This window comes from Epinephelus fuscoguttatus, linkage group LG16 (genome assembly GCF_011397635.1).
Source record: "Epinephelus fuscoguttatus linkage group LG16, E.fuscoguttatus.final_Chr_v1".
NCBI classification, from domain to species: Eukaryota; Metazoa; Chordata; class Actinopteri; order Perciformes; family Serranidae; genus Epinephelus; species Epinephelus fuscoguttatus.
In genome coordinates, this window is record NC_064767.1 from 17,698,887 (window position 1) to 17,716,748 (window position 17,862).

The 17,862-nt window shown below is 38.5% G+C and overlaps 2 protein-coding genes across 3 annotated transcripts; one reads left to right on the forward strand and one right to left on the reverse strand.

The window, feature by feature from the left end:
- Positions 1-1,436: 1,436 nt before the first annotated feature.
- On the forward strand, positions 1,437-2,905 carry LOC125903279 (cholesterol 25-hydroxylase-like protein). Its single transcript, XM_049600105.1, has one exon. The coding sequence runs from the start codon at positions 1,437-1,439 to the stop codon at positions 2,244-2,246; it is 810 nt and encodes a 269-aa protein (XP_049456062.1). The 3' UTR covers positions 2,247-2,905.
- Positions 2,906-9,253: 6,348 nt separating this feature from the next.
- Positions 9,254-16,349, reverse strand: fas (Fas cell surface death receptor). 2 transcript variants are annotated; one of them, XM_049600103.1, is made up of 9 exons: positions 16,208-16,349; positions 15,688-15,782; positions 12,915-13,049; positions 12,669-12,786; positions 12,182-12,252; positions 11,981-12,085; positions 11,722-11,774; positions 11,365-11,383; positions 9,254-10,251 (listed from the first exon to the last, which is right to left on the reverse strand). In XM_049600103.1, the coding sequence occupies exons 1-9, from the start codon at positions 16,276-16,278 to the stop codon at positions 10,133-10,135; spliced, it is 786 nt and encodes a 261-aa protein (XP_049456060.1). In that variant the 5' UTR covers positions 16,279-16,349; the 3' UTR covers positions 9,254-10,132. The 2 variants fall into 2 exon arrangements, with proteins under 2 accessions (XP_049456060.1, XP_049456059.1); XM_049600102.1 differs by having other exon boundaries at positions 9,254-10,361.
- Positions 16,350-17,862: the final 1,513 nt, after the last annotated feature.

The following is a 17,862-nucleotide window of genomic DNA, read 5'->3' on the forward strand; positions in this document are numbered from 1 at the left end:
CTGTAACATAATTTAAAATAATAATAATAATCATCATAATAATAATAATAATAACAGTAATAGTAATACATTCTTTCCCCTTGCTTTTTGCTTTTTTCCCTTTTTGAATAATTTTCTAAATTTTTTTTTTTTTTTTAATTTGTGGAACATTTCTTATCAAGTTGCTCATTTCATTTTTTCCCACATTTTTTGAAGAAATCCCACCCATTTGCTCAGGGTTCAAAGCAGCTCAAGAAAAGTGATGTTGCTCCAGGTTTCAAAGGGTTAAACTAAGATGTCGCAAAATGTAAATCAAACCAAAAAACTTTCTAAAATTTTCCCCTCTAAAAAACAACCAATTGTATGTTGTAAAACTTGAATTACTAGAAAATCAGTAATTCTGAAACCCCTAAAAACTTTAACTCAGTCGTGAGTGGATGGTGTGGATAAAGGCATTTGTTTGTGATACACTTTTAAGCCTTTTTAATAACCTGAGAAAACTGGCTTCATTTCTTTTTTAAAAAAACATGGGAAGAAGCCAATGAGCAGCAGAAGTAGAAATAACCCCCCAAAAATTAGCAAAAGTAAAAAGAGAAAATTGAGAAAAAAAAAATTAGTTAAAAAAAAACAAAGAAATTACCACAAGAGTGCTTAATTAAAAAAAAATTAAATTTAAAAATAATATTTTTTAAATTATAACAACTCTGTAACATAATTTAAAATAATATTTCCCTTTATGAATAATTTTCTAATTCTTTTTTTTTTCTAAATTTGTGGAACATTTCTTACTAAGTTGCTCATTGCCTTTTTCCCCATATTTTTTTTAAGAAATTCCACCCATTTTCTCAGGGTTCAAAGGTTGAAATACTTGTGAAAAGTGTCTGAAAGCAGCTCAAAAAAAATGATGTTGCTCCAGTTTTCAAAGGGTTAAACTAAGATGTTGCAAAAATGTAAATCAAACCAAAAAACTCTCTAAAATTTTCATCTCTAAAAAACAACCAGTTTTGGGCCTTGGTGTGGGTCACATGTTTCATGAAATACCTCAGCTAACTTTAAAAATAACAACACTGTTGATATAGTAACAAGAAATATTTACATCCACAAGATGGCGCTTCATGCTTGAGCAAATCAAACTTTCTGAAGTCGACTTGGAGACATTAAACACAGTAAACTGACAGACACTGTTGTATCAACACTGGCACTCCTATGTGGATGCCAACCTAAAACAAATCCACATATTTCCATTGTTTTCAAAGTGATAAATTAATATTGTGCCATCGTGAACGACTGTCACAGGAGTGGATGTATCTGTCATGAATACAAATATTTTGTCTGGCAGTGTCTTCAGTGTAACACCCCTCAGGAAATGCTTTTGTGTCTTACGCAACACTTTTCGAGAACCCTGAAATAAGCACAAATGCATCAGTACAGTTACGTTTTCGAACACTGTAGCAGAGATGACAAACTCCGAGGGCACAGAGACGCTCCTTCTGCAGGTTCCCTGGGACTGGTTAAGACATCAGAGCTTCCTCAGATCTCCATTCTTCCCAGTCTTCTTCTCTCTGTCAGTTTACCTGAGCTGCTGCTTGCCTTATGTTTGCCTGGATTTGCTCTGTTCCAGACTTACCCTGGTGCATCGATTCAAGATCCAGCCTCAGAGCGAGGTGACATGGGCGATGGCTTGGAGGTGTTTGCGCAAAATTCTCCACAACCATGTGTGTTTCATTTTCCCCCTCTCTGTCGTGCACTGGTACTGGAGACCTGTGTTTGCTCCTGCACTTGCACCTGAGATGCTGAGCATTGTTAAGGACGTACTTGCCTGCCTCCTCCTGTTCGACATGCAGTACTTTCTGTGGCATCTGCTGCATCACAAGGTGCCCTGGCTCTACCATGTCTTCCATAAGGAGCACCACATCTACACAGCCACCTTCTCCCTGATGACAGAAAACACAAGCGTGTGGGAGATGCTGAGCCTCGCCTTCTTCACAGGCTTGAACCCTGCTCTTCTGGACTGCCATCCACTCACCGAGATGCTCTTCTTCATCACAAACATGTATCTGTCTGTGGAGGCGCACTCTGGCTATGAATTCCCCTGGTCTCCACATGGACTGGTGCCCTTTGGCCTCTACGGAGGAGCTCGGCATCATGACCTACACCACCTAAAATTTAAAGTAAACTATGCGCCATACTTCACACACTGGGACAGACTTTTTGGCACACTGAAGAAAGCACGGAGGAAGTTGCGGAAGACTTTAAAGAGGCCATGATTGTCAGAATATGTGAAGTATATTTTTATTTCTGCTGTTAGCTTGTAAGAAAAGCAACTCATGAAGAAGACTGACTGATTTAATTTATTTAAAAGACCACTAGAGATACTTAAAAAACTTTTGAGAATGAAACACACCTCCTGTTGTCTGTCATGCTCAAAAAATAGGTTCAAATTTTGGAAAACGTCTGTACATTTTACTTTTACTTACTGTTTTACATCCGGTTGACATTCTTGTTTACATTTAGTTTATCCATTTTTCAATTACTACACTTGTCTACCACTAATGATTGGTATTATTGGTCCGTTTATCTGACTCCTTACACTTTCCCACCACCAATTTGATCATGCAGCATGGAAAACATGATAGGACACATTCACCCCATGTTTTTGGAGCACTCACTCATATTTTGGTGATGTCACTTATGTAACAATTTGTTTGCACAGCTGCACCCTAGTTATTACCAGGCTCTGTGGAAGGAAGGAAATCAAATCTAGACTTGTATCTCCATCTGTAAATACAATGCATGAAGACATAAGGTTTGCACTGATACTGATAATCTTGAATCTTCCAACCATGATTATTACCACACCCCAAAAATTAATTAAAATGAGCCATGTTTCTGCAAAAGTCTCTCAATTCATGCATCATATTTTCTCTCATATTTAAGCAATTTTTCAGTCTAAAACAGAATTCTTTTAAAAATATATTTTATTAGTATTATCCATATCCTCAATCAGTAAAAAGGTTTACAAAAAAAGAAAAACTGGCAGCATTTTGTGCCATTTTTGCCAACAAATTGTGACAAAACAAAAAGCTCAGAGACGGGCAAGATGGACAATTTAGGCAGCAGCATGGACTGTAAAAATAAGGGACCGAGCTACCCACTGGTTTGTGGACACCCGTTCTGAGCCTCGAGTTCAGCATTACGGTTGTCACCATCTTGGTTTTTGTGGAGCTAGAAGTGACCATATTTGGGCAAGAGGCTGGTGCTGTGGAGGATGGAGGACACTATCAGCAGACAGCCTGTCACTCAAAGTGACCACATCCTTAATTATGTGTAACTTTAGCCTTGATAAAATGTAAACGTCAGAGTTATATAAAAAAAAAAAAATCCACCCCCTGTACAGCTGTCGTAAAGGGAGAAATTAACTATTAAGACTCAAATCATTTACATCAGGCTGTAAACATGTTTATTTCTGCTGTAAAGCTGGCTATTGTAACACTGGGGTCTATGAGGATTGACTGTCGTCTGGAGCCAGCCTCAAGTGGCCGTTCAAAGAACTGCACTTTTTGGCACTTGGTGTTGGCTTCATTTTTCAGCCTTGTTGCTTGTGCTCGACATGTTCTCATACAGTAGTTTGTATGATAACTAACGAATTAACACCCAATGAATGACGTTACTTACATAACGTAAAGTTACACATAGGTCAAGTTTAGGAAAAGAAACATGGTGATGATGTACCTTAAAATAACTCAAAATTCACTTGAGCCTCGTTTCCACCAAGCAGTACGGTACAGTTCAGTTCGGTACGTATTTTTATCCATTTCCACTGTGAAAAGTTGTGGATGGTACCAGTGGAACCGTTCTGTACTTTTCCCATTTTTGGTCCCCCCTCTGTTGGGGTACCTAACACACAGATCTGATACTAAAAGGTGGAGCTGTGAACACTGCAGTCTGTTGATTGGTCAATAGCAGACGGTCACTCTGCTCAGGGCTGAGCTGTGGCATGATTTTAGACTTATGTAACCACTGTTCATACCATGGAGAGTTTTACATACATTAGTAGCAACTATAAAATGAAAGGATGTTTTGCTGCCTCTTGCAGCAGCTGGAGTCTGAGGAAAAAGTACTTTAATTTACTGGGCTGACTGCTGGCAATTTTTAAGGTGGAACGTTAACTTGTAATGTTACCAGATCTATGAGTTGACAATGTGAATCCATCATCACACCTCAAATTTCAATGGTAACTTTGACCATTACTGTAGTTTTTATTGTTTCTTTTGGATGAAATGCACTTTTAGGATCTTTAAGTGTTTGAAAATATATATTAATTTCGACCGGATAATGTGAGCTGCGTTTATTATAATCCTCACCCTGTGGCTACGGCAACACTAAACCCCTGAGCTTGCCTGAGAAGGACTAAATGCACAAATCCGCTATTTTTCAATAACCCATGGAGAGAGACTCTCACTGCAGCCTGTTCTATTTTGCCCTCATTTTGTTAATGATAAACGAGTTGCAGACGTTCCCTTGTGTCACCAGTGAAGAGCTAGGAAATACAGTTCAGGACAGAGCAGTGAGTGACAACAGCCCTGCCCACATTTAAAAGTACTGTTTGCAGTGCAAACACTAAACGGACCTAGGGTCTAGGTACCATGTCTGAAGGGTTACTTTTGGTTCCAAAGGTACCATACTGAAAGTGTTTGGTGGAAACGGAGCTATAGTTTCACACAGTTCCAAATGCTGGTCTTATGGGGGAAAGTCCTTTGTTTCACCACCCCAGCCTACCTCCTTATGTGGACTTTTGGTCTTTATACTACTTCCTTCTTAACTACCATCAGTGCATTGATTACATGATCACAGCCCCCCTGATTACATGGGTTACATACAAATTGTGGTACTTTATGTGGGTATATATATATATATATATATATATATGTGTGTGTGTAAGTGCAAGAACAACATGTGCTGTTAATAGCATGTACAGTAAACCATGCTGGTCTATGCTTTTTCTTTTAGCAGGGAAGTTTGTTCAGTGCCATTTGAACAGGTTATAATGAGGAGCCCCAAAACCAAATCCTTCTTTAGGCCCCCAAACGTCTGGGGTTGGCCCTGAAACAAATGTTCCCTCTTTATATTTCCCAATGTAGGAGTTGCAGCATCATTTCTCTCCATTTTGATAATTGTATATGTTTTTATGACCATAGCAGGTACTCTTAATATTCTCAACATATACTAATCTGTAGTTTTATATAGCCCACCCACTCTCTTCACTGAAAATTATTCCCATGTGCTGTCATTTTTTAAAATAATTTCCAGGAAACAGATATATGCCAAACTGAATTTTGTTGACAATGAAAAGGAGACGATGATGTAAAGTTACTGTAGAAATAATAACACTGAGGGTGCTGATGTCTCAACAAAAAGAGTCTGTGAAAAGTAATATTAGAAACTATGCCTGGATGTCATCACAAATTACATACACTGACCTTTGAAAGCAGCTCTGGCTGATTTTAAAAGTGAATGTGGGCACATCGGTGCCAGTGTTGCAACAATGAGAAATGAAAGTGGACAGGCTAATCAGCAGACCTGAAATGACTGGGCTGAACAGATGGGCTTCCTTCCTCATGGTTATATGGGACTGAAACATGAATCTGTCGAAGTGTTAGGTGGTTTTATGTCTGTCTACGCCGATGTCTACCTAAGACAAACATGTTATTTTGCTGTATGAGCATTTTTATGAAACTTTGCACAGAGATGCCTCTCCTCATGAGGAACAAATTTGCCTCAAGAACCCATAACTTTCGGTTATACAGATTTCCCACCATTTTGAATTTTTTGAAAAACACTTCAAATGGATCTCTTCCTAGGAAGTTTGACCATCTGCATGAAACTCAGTGAACATAATCTAGGGACCAATATCTAAAGTTCCCTCTTGGCAAAAGTTGGAAAACTTACTAAAACTGAGCTTCTATAAGGCAATGAATATTGCGGAGGGCGTGGCTCATCACATAAAGGTGTATAACATCTCAAGGGTTTCACCAATCACCACGCAACTTTGTAGGCATATGACCACACATAATCTGAGGGGACCCCTCCATTACTGACCCCATCAAACAAAATGGGGGCGCTAGAGAGCTAATTTCTTATCTAGGCCTAACCGCTGTATCGATTTTTACTAAACTTGATAGATATGTAGAACAGGACGCCTCAAGGTGACTGGAGAAATTTAACTCTAATTGGCAACTGGGTGGCGCTATAACAACAGAAAAATGCTTAAAAATGGCTAAAATGCGACCGATGTGGCCCCTGTTGTTGTGTTTTTTCTAATTTTTGGTATGACTAAGTCATGGTATGGTATGCTGTACTCAATGTGTATGGACTAGTACTACAATATTAAAGCAACTACAAACAACCAAAGGCCATTGAAAACATGTACGTTTTAAGATTTGTCTTAAAAGTGTCAAGGGAGGGGAAGGATTTGATTGAGAGTGGAAGGCTACTGTGAAGGCACGATCTCCCTTACCCACCAGCTTCGATCGTGGGACAGTTGAAAGACAATGTTCTGAGGATCCAAGAGGTCAGAGTTGGAGTAGGGGCAGAGAAGTTCAGCAATGTACTGGGGTGCCAGCCCATGTATGGCTTGAAACGAAATGACTATTTCACAGTTTGAGTACCTCAAACACCTACATTGGTGTGGAGGCAGAAATCACATATCTTAAAGTTCGGACTAATGAAACCTAGATTCAAGTATCTGCATCTGGTAATATGGGTGAAGTGACCTTTAAATACCCATCAGATGACACAACAGCTATTTATTTGCGGAAAGCCCCTAAAACACCAAACCTGCTGTTTAAAAATCCCTGCTGTCAAATGACTCTGTTATATTACTATATATTCATCCACTTAACTTTGTTTAATGATCTATTTTTGATTATTTTGGTTATTCTTTGTAAATCCTATTTTAATTTTTTTTCATCAAGTGACCTCACTGTCGATTTCTTCATCATACATTCTCGCAATGTTTCTACCACTACAAAACCCTTCAGCACAATCTCAAAGTAAAATATATTTTGATTTGTTTTACAAAAGGTGCACAAAGGTAGAATACAACTACAGACTTTCCCGATCCCAACTTCTTGTCAGCGCTGACCACATTATCTGCATTTTACAGAATGTGGAACTTGGATTGAGAAACCAAACCACTATACATAAAAGAGAAACTGCACTCGGACACTCGCTTTTCACATCACCACTATACTGAGCTGTAAGGGGATTCTTGTGTCAGGCAGTCATCCACTCTGATTCGTGTCATTCTATTAAAAGCGATTAGTGAATTGACAGAACTTTTAGTTTCGTTCTTTATCAGAAATGCCAAACATTTTCTATTTTCAGCCCCTCAGTTGTCCAGATGTGTGTCTTTTCTGTCTTGTATGCTAGTGAAAAGACTTTTGGAAATGTTTCAACATTTTATTGAACAAAGAATTTATTGATTCATCTACAAGAAAGGGTAATGGGTCAAAAGGATAATACTTTAAATTGCAACCATTTGTTGTTTGTTGTCCATGAAAAGTGCCAGTTGGAGCTGAAACAATGAATTGACAGAATTTTAGTCGGTGTCAATTTTTATTTTTAAAGCAAAAACAACAAAAATTCATTTGTTTCAGTTTTTCAGATGTGAGTGTGTGTGGGTTTTTTTTGTAATTTCAATCTTGAATTCACTTCTTTATATCAATAAACAATCTGCATCTTTTGCCAAACTCCAGGCAAAATCCAGTCTCCCTCCTGGTCACTTTTCATAACCTCCAAATTAGAAATCTGGTTGGACAGCTACTACCTGATTTTGACACACTGCCCACACAGCACGACTTTTATGACCTAATGACTAGAGCTCCCACATCCAAGTATTTCATTCCACATTTTGTCCATCTCTTTACTTTAGCAAACCCTTCTCTCCATATTAAAGAGGCTCGGTCTGGGGATACAGGTGAAGCAATTTCAGATGAATTATGGGCGAGAGGGTTACAAAGGATTAAAACATGTTCCATTCAAGCTCGACTTCAACTTATTCAGTTTATAGTCATTCATCTCCTGCGTTTTTCCGTTGTTTTTGTCATCATTATATTTTTCTTTTTTTCTGTCCTGGATTTCTTCTTTTTGTGTATTGTTTAAGTGTTAAAAACTAATAATGAAAATAAATGTTGCAACCCTAGTGCTAGTTAGACAAAAAAAAAAACAGAGCAAAATACAAGGTGAATAGACAAGAGATGTGAAAATAATGGGGATGTAAGTCTATCTGTATTTATTTCAGGGTACTTAAGGTGAGACTAGGCAAGCAAAAACATTGATTTTGTCATGCAGTGGTCAATTTTGAGATTTTGGGCTTGTTTACACCTTGTATATGTATTCTTTCAAACTGCTATAATGGAAACATTCAAATTATACATTTAGATGTTTATTTTATTACATTTTGTCTACTTGTATTATGTTATGTTGTTATGTAAATCTTCGAATGCCGTTTTCTCAAAATGAGTTTTTTGTCATACTCCAAGTCGAACATCTCAGCCTCTGTAGCACCTATGTACACCAAACCTTCCAGTTATACATTCTGAAGATATTTACAGAGGGGTTTGTTAATAAATCATTCCTAGCCTGATTTATGTGACATTTTATTCCCAAAAATATGGCGAAAATTGATTTTTTTTTAAGGCTATGGACAGTCTATTTTGATTTTCTAGGTAATAAAAGCAGATATCCTTAAATCTCTCTGTAATTTTTTTCCATCTTATATGTAAACAAAATGAAAAAAGAATTTTGCACCTGACTTTATCAGATGTTCAGATTTATCTTTCTAAAATCTATGCAAATTATCGCATATTTAATGAGATAATGTCTAATTTGCATAATTAAACATTACAATTTTAAAAACTTGTAATACTTTTTTTAATACTATTGTAAGTAATCAACTGGGGAAGTTTCATGATATCTATTATTTTAAAATTTTACCCTATTCACCTGCAGTGTCTCGCCTTAATAATTATTTAATTAGAAATATGTATCTGTATTGTTACACACTGTTTTGTTAAGTACTTATAAAGCAGATACAGATGGTCTATTTTTAAGTTTAGTATCCGATATTTACAAAAACGTTTGAAATAATGATAGTTTTAAAGGCAAAAATGACAAAAGTTCACCTCGCAGCTTTTCAAATTTGAGGGTTTGTTGGTTTTCCTAGTGGCAATAAAACAGAAACTAGAACAAAATACACGGCAAGTAGACAAAAGATGTGAAAATAATGTGGGTTTATTGGTACTTATTTCAGGATACTCAATAATTATTCAACTTATGCTCTTAATCTGTAACAAAGTAACATCACTGCACCCCATACTGTTTTGTTAAGTACTTATAAATATGATACAGATGGCCTATATTTTAGTTTAGACTTTTGATACTTACAAAAACTTTTAAATATAGAACTTATTAAATAACTAGAGTACTGTTTCTGCAACAAGCCTGACAAAACAGCAATAAAAGTTTGATAGTTCTCAGAAGTTAAGATGTACTGTTGTAATTTGGTTTGAGATTATGGAAGGACACGTGAACAGAAAAAACAGCTATATGAACATTAGACGATCAAAATCCCTGTGACACTTTTACTATTAACACATTTATTAGTTTATTGCACAATATACAAATGGTGGCACAAACAGTACATAGCATATTTCTGGCTTTTGACCAACATTATTATAAAAACAAGTGGAGAGAGGCGTAAACCAGTGCATGCAATATTCAATCTAATCATTATGAACACTTATACTCCACACTTCAGGAAAAAACCCCTCACACCATTAGTTCATTAACATGGGGGCAGATACTAGTAATTCCTCCCTGACCACCGTTGCAGATCACAGTAGCTCTCCAAAATCATACCCTAAATTCTGCTTTAAAAAAGTTCAAGTACAGTCAGAATCAACACATAGAATCTTTTATCAGTAGTTACACTTTGATCCTATAATGTAAACATCTCAATTGCTTTTAGGAGAACAATTCACACAGCAGACAGCACTGCAGATATTTAAAAAGTGCTCACAACAGACACACTCAAGCTGAAGGATTTTCTCTAGACAATATTTCCATCACCCTGTCCACTGCGCCCTTTTTGTCACCTTTCTGTAGGATTTCGACAAGCTTCTTTGAGGCATTCCTGCCCTGCTTCTCCACCCAGATCTCCAGAAGTTGGTATGTCTGGTCCTGACTTCTGATGTGGTCCAGCTGACAAGACTGAATAACAGCGGGTGTTATATGGCTCTGCGTTGCTACATAGTGCATATCCTTCCATCCTATCACTTCTGCAAGTTTATGCAAGTGAGGCTGGAGATCCAAAACTGGAACTAAAAGGAAAGACAACACATTATCCCTCTTCTGTCTCTCCTGATTGAACTAATGTTAGCTCAAGTGGGTAGCCAACAACCTGGTTTTAAACATCCAGAGAATTTCTATAAAAATTGCTTGGCAACCAGACCAGGTGTCTAACTGAGACAGACCTTTATTTGTCAAAATGTGTAGCCACACCGGGCTAGTAAAAGGGACTGGGCATTAAATTGGGACGAGGCTTTTAATTTAAATTTTACAGTACCTAAATACAACCCTACCAAACACAAATTTCCAACACATTCTCACTCCGACCTCGTCACATATTGACGTTTGGTCACGGCCTTTCCACGTCGACATACGACGTGCAAGGTACCCTACGTTGGTTGCTGATGTTCTGGGACGCCGTGTCAAGTTCTGCCTGTTACATGCATTGTCTTCTTTCAGTACACTTCTGTTTGCAGGAAATTGACCGTTTACATAGAGTCTCTTTCAAAATAAACACTACATCGGTACAACACCGCGAATTGACATTTTTTTTTCCTTCAACAACAAACACAAAAAGGAACAAGAAAAAAGGAACAGGGTTCGGCTTTAGAATCTTTCAGGACTTGAACACCGCTCTCTCAAGTGTCTTGGAACCATCCACCAACCCTCCCGCCTGCCCCAGTCAGCCTTTCGCCACCTTAACTTTCCTGATTGTCCTGCGGCTTCCCCCCCACCAATGCTGCCGCACACCATTAGACTATATCGGCAACCGGCCGCGTATCATGCCAACATTAAAGGACAGCTTTTTTTATTGGTTTTTGACGGCGGAAGTTACTGCCCAAGCGCCGGATTTCGACGACTTTGAAGTGAGATAGGGCTCCAATATCACACTGCATAATGACATAATGACATGTCGATTCAGTCTGATTATCAACTGATCAGCTATTTCATCTAACAAGCTCAAAATGTAGAGAAACAGCAATTAAAGCTCTCATATTGCATCAATAAATAAAGGCGTTGTGGATCTTTTCTTACCTGCGAGTGGCTGCATCTCCTGAAAAACACAAGTAGAATAAATGTTAATAAAACAGTGATCAAACTGCTAACACAACCTTTACAGCTACGTTACACCACAGCGGTACTGACACAGAGCATGCACACTAACACGGACACCAAAGGTTACAGACAACTAACCTGCACCTCCTATAGAAAGGGGCAGCTTTGCCAGCATAAGAGAAGAGACAGAAAAGTGTTTACTATACAGGCACATGTGCACATGTGCAAGTGTGACAAGAGAGGTTAGATAAAACAGAACAAAGGACAAACATCTTCGAACGGGTCAGAGAGTTAAAAATAGACTATAAGAGATGATAACACTTGAGAATAACTTACCACATCACGTGCATTTCCATTCATCTCTCTTTCTGTGATCGGCTGTCTCTTCCCTTGTGAGGTAAATAATGAAAAAACAAGACACTTAAACGAAGAATTTAGAAGACACAACAAGAGTGATTAAATCTGAATGTATGTTGAATTTAACATGAACCTCCTTTATTATCACTGTACTTTGCTATTTTATTAAGGAACACATGAGGCTTTAGTGCCCTCTGCTGGTCCTATTAAATGTAGGTGTGGTGGTAGATATACTCACGGCCATTACGTATCTTCCAACAGTATGCAGCAAGACCAAGACCAAGCACGAGTACTGCAAGTACGGCGCCAACTATACCGACTATCATCCCTGTGTTATCTCCCCCTGAAACACAAAGGCACATTACATTTTGATCCCAAACAATAAGACAATGTACTTACTGAAGCCACCATAATGCAATAATGCTGAATTAAACCATACCATCAGTTTTCTCATTGCAGACTGTGTCGTTTCTCGCTGTACAGGCTACTTTGACGCCCTTGGGACCACACCTTGAACCAAAAGAAAAGCAAGTATGAGTGACAGATATTCACATCTTTATACACATATTTTTAAAACTCTGCTGGCAGCCTATGAGGACAAGTAAATAAACACGGATACGAAACACACAATAGTTAGTTAGGTGGCACTCTTGCTACAAAAAGATGCCTGTGCCGAACTCTATTTTGTTAATTTATGTTAAGACAGTAACCGTACAACCCGGTGTAAGGTTGATGAGTAAATGACGGGCATTGTGGTAAATTCAGTTCAAGTGCTGCTGTGAGTTTTTGACTATCATGTTTTTCCACACTCTCCAAACTACCTCCATCAAGAAACATGGACTCAAACTGTTACAGCACTGTGGCACTGTTTTAAAGACATCATCAACATCTTCCAGTTCAAGGATACTTGTAGGAGCAGAACTTACTCTTTACATGGGTAGCAGATCCTACAGGTTTCTGGGCCACTGCTGCAATAGTGATCCTTTTTACATCGACACTTTGTGTCCCTGGCGGGGGTGCAGCGTTCATCCACCTCTAGATTGGCTAAAAGGACAGTAAAACCACACAACTGGCATTAGAAGCACTGACAGACTCTCACATTGCTTCAAGCTGTATTTTTTTTAAAGACTGGAAGACAAAAAAGAAACGTTAATGTTCCATTATGTCTATACCATTGGGTTGTGTGCAGGATGTGCAGGGCTCACAGGACCTCTGGCTGTTAGGCTGACTGTTGTACGTCCCTGGATCACAGGTCTTGCATATTCCAACTTGTAGATTCATGGTGCAGTGCTGCTCCAGGTACAGACCTACAGTATGGACACACATGAGCAAATGAGATTTAGTGAAACGTGAAACTTCCTTATTCAGTGTTTTCATTTCATTTAATCACCTGGTGTGTTTGTTTTGGGGAGGAAGAGACCTCTGTGGATAATTCGGCTCCCGTTAAAAACCTTGTGAACAATGAACATTGAAGGAATGAAATTTTTCATTGAATTTTTTCAGCTGGTTACAATGTGCAATCCTCACCACTAAATCCCCCTAAATCTTACACACTGTTCCTTTAAAAGGAAATTTAACTACCATAAAACTTCAATTAACAGCCCGTGTTATTATTTGCTTACATCACTGAAATCAATGGACCTATATTTGGGACAGGCCTTTAATTCCTTTCACACTTAACTGTTGCTCAGCAAAGATCAGGAATATGATCAAATTGTTTATATAAACTAGTATGAATATTACTTGTTTAAAAATTAGGCTTCAGAAAATATATCAATTCTAAATAATTCATCCGATCTAGACAGACAGCGCAACAGAGAGAGAAAGAGTTACGGCGCTCGAAGATTACTGTAGCCACCACTTTATTCTGTTAAAAAATACTCACAACTTGGATTAATTTTTATGAAAAACCCCTTTTGATTCTTTTAATCGGTGGACCCTTATCGACTAAAGAAATATGAATAACCTCCAGGGTAATCTAGGAATGGACACATACTTTGAGGTAATCAACAACCTGCATTTATACATCTGAAGAACTTCTATTAAAAAAAATTAATTGCTTTGCAACCGGACCAGGTCTCTAACAGAGACAGGCGTTTATTTGTCAAAGTGTGTAGTTACACCAGGCTAGTAAAAGGGACTGGGCGTTTAATTGGGACAAGGCTTTTATGGAAGTTTTATAATGTAAATGTATTGTACTGTAATGTAGACCTAAATTCTGTGGAAAAGGTTGGCCTGATGTCCACAACAAGGGGCATGTTATAAAACATGAATTAATCACATATATGAGAAAAAATCTGTGTGGTATATTTCTTACATCACAATTACTTAAATTCTGTTAAAAATAAATTAAAAAACAAAAATATCCAAACCTTTTTTTCTTCCGGGTCTCAGGTAAGTGAACTATAAAACTTTTATAGTTTCTATATATATCTTTTCTTAATGAATTTCCTTGGTCTCAAGAGGAAGAATTTGCAATCACATTTCTACCAAATTGACTTGGATCATTTGTCGGCATCTTAATAAAAAAACAAATAAAACAAAGGCAGCTACATTTGCTAACTGATTTTCATATCCTCTGAGCTTGTGTTTGGTGTGCATTTTTAATTTGTCCAAGCTATTTGGGAATGTAGGACCTGATAAGTGTGAAAAACCAAAGATGGTGGATAAACCAAGACGGTCCACTGCGAGTCAGCTTACTGTATCAGTGTCACGTGGGGTTCGCGACCACCACGCCCCTTTAGGAGACTAACAGCAGGTCCTGAGTCCATTGACTTCAGTGGGAGAAATGAACGTGATTACAGATTATGGCCGCCCCATAGTCACGGAAGTAAATATTGGACCCATCAGAACGTCATCTGTTAAAAGCCTCCCGTTGTCGGATACGACATGAAACTACTCCAGTTAGCTCATCATGTTGTAACTAAGACATCCGCTGGAAAAAAATTTTTTTTCCCAGACTGTTTATTTATTTAGCTTACAGCCAGTAAGGGTACACACATGTTGACAGAAGTGAGGTTGGGGATACTCGTCTTTGATTGGTGGTTCTCCATAGTCTTTGATTGGGGTATGGGGGACAACACCTAATTAGGAGACCGGAAATGTATACCATTTCATACAATGGGAGTATATTGTAGGTGGGCCATCTTGTAGTATTCCAGTATCTTTGGAAAAACTAAGCATTGTCTTTGAACAGGAAGTAGTTTTGGGGAAAAAGATGTCCTCATATAGGGACAATGGGTTTATTTGTAATAGCCACAAGTGTTTAATTAATTATAAACCTGTTTATTTCAATACCTGGACATTGTTGTGCCAAAAAACAAAACAAAAAAACACCTAAAAAAACAATGCAACAATTGTTTAAGGTGTTGTAACTGTCAGGGTTAGAGGTTACTGTTCAGGTGTAAAACTACTGAAAACTATTAATTTCAATGCTTGAACATGGCTGGCTACAAAATTGCAAATAATGCAACATATCTGAAAGCCTTGTGATTTGCTCTTTTTATAACTCTCTATTGCATTTGCCCTGCTCCATACTCCAGTCTACGAATGACCTTTTTGTATGTAGGAACAGTTCGTCACACCTAATTGGGCTGTGTGAGGTGCTGGAATAATTCAATAATGAAGTCCCAGTGTCCTCAAACGAGTACTTCCCAATTAACTAGCTTGTTACTTATTGCTAATATTGGTCAAATTTGTATTCCATATCTAACTACAGAGATTATTTAGCACAAATAAACACGTTTCAACCACAACATCTGGTGAGTTTTTTTTGTACCTTTTCCACTTTGGGATCAGCTACTGAGCATAAAAAGTGTCCACAAACAAGGACAACACGTCTAAGTTTAGCAGAATGAAATATGAGGTGCAAGAAAACCAAAATGTGACGTCCACATGTGAGGACCCAGGGTCTCAGGAGGATACTGTCCCCACACTGACACTTACCAGCACCGCACAGACAACAGATCCTCCCGTTATGTTCGTAGGTGCCATCATTACAAGTTCGACTTCCGGTTGTCAATTGAGCGGAGGAAAGGGAGCTGGACATGAAAAAACGAAAGTAAAAGTGAGTTAAACATCTCAGTATGGTCAATCGAAGAAATAATCTATTAAACAATCACCTAACACACGTATTATCTTTGTTTACTCCTTCACATTTTCCTAACGGTTATATTTTGCGTAGAATTCTGAACTCTGGTGTTACCGCGTATTCTGTCACCCAACGATTTGTTTCCTCCTTGAAAACTTAGCCCGTAGCAACAACAATATGTCGTGTTAAATAGTCTAATATTCAACCTCAGCCTCACCTCTAAACCGCAACAGTCGTGTCTAATATTAAATTTAACCTAGCTGTTAACCCAGATCCCGGAAACGCTGTTGAGGGGTGACGCTAGGTGCAGTAACATGTCTCGAAATAACACCTGTAATGGCTCAAATGCAGTACATGTGTGGTCTGGGTACTTACGCTGACACACAGAGCAGAATAACGTTAAAGGTGAAAAACCACGCAGGAAACTTTGTCGAATCGGCTCCCATTTTGCTGACACACTTGTTGTGACCTGATGCAACTGGTTAGGGGTTTACAGTCACCGCCCTAGTGCAGGGCAGCATGGTAGGCGGAGATTCACGGGGGGATTTTTTTTTCTCAACTTCTGTTTCAGTTTCTGATAGCACCAGGCAGATAGTCATGGGCGAACCGAGTCTTTTCACTGGATTGGTTCTTTTGAGTTGATAAAAGTATTAACCCTTCAAACCTTTAGAGCAGGAGTGTCAAACTCATTTTAGTTCAGGGGCCACATACAGCCCGATTTGATCTCAAGTGGGCTGGACCACTGAAACCACTGCAGTAGGGTATTTATGGGTGGCATGGTGGTACAGTGGTTAACACTGTCACCTCACAGCGAGAGTGTATAGTGGAGTTTGCATGTTCTCCCCCGTAACAATGTGGGTTTTCTCTGGGTGCTCTGGCTTTCACTCACTGTCTTAAGACCAGGGTTTCAACGGTTAAACAATTTTAACAGTACAATAAATTGTCTCAGAAAATATCACGTTATCAAGGTATTACAGAATTATTATTATTATTATCAGTCGGAAGGACCCGTAAGAAATAAAAATGGAAGGGTTATTTTTGTTGAATCAATTTTTTATTACTATAATTGAAACTTGGAACCATTTTTAATGTGTAAAAAAAAAGCCTCCCTTTTGAAAGTATCTAAAATGGAGGTGACATTCTCTGTCCAGTTGCATTTTTTTTTCAGTATTTAGATAAGCAAATGTACATGGTATGATAACCTTCAATTTTCATATCACGGTATGGCCTACCGTAAAAGCGGTATACCACTGCAACCAAGGACATGCAGGTTAGATGAATTGGTGACTCTAAATTGCCCATAGGTGTGAATGTGAGTGTGAATGATTGTCTGTCTCTATGTGTCAATCCTGTGATAGTCTGGTCACCTGCCCACTGTCAGCTCAGATAGACTCCAGCCCCCCTTCAACCCAGTACCCGGATAAGCAGATCCCCACAACGATTCAGCATCCTATTTGTATGTAAGCCCAACAGATGTTACAGAAATGTGACCTTACTGCATTGAGTTGTTATTCTTCTGGGCAAGCAGCAGATGTCCTGCTTCAAGAGAACAGTTCATTCGGTCTTGTTCAGTGAGTGAAGCTGCCTGGCTGTCTGGACTAGTGTCGAAATGCAACACTTGTCATTCACTCACCTTAGCAGGCAGCATGAGCAGCACCCTACAATAACAGCGACTGGGGAACTGGGAAAAGTCAGAGATTCATGAGCACCTGGACGTTCGACAGGCTGACCCAGTGCAAACGGAACACTAAAAGGAGTCATTCAAAAAGATTTGTTCGTCCATTTTCACCCATCACTATAGACACTGAATCATGTCCTGCTTAGTAGGCACTATGTCTAGCTTACAATATACCCTGTTTATAAAACAATTATCAACAGTTCTATAGTTTTTAAGCCCCACTGTATGTTTCCAGCTGTAGTTTATGTAGGCCTAACTAAAGGAGTGATAGGATGGTAGCTTATGTTTTTGGTTATCTGCATGCCAAATATAGCCTACCATTTCTGTGTTTGGGAACCCCCCACAGTGTTGG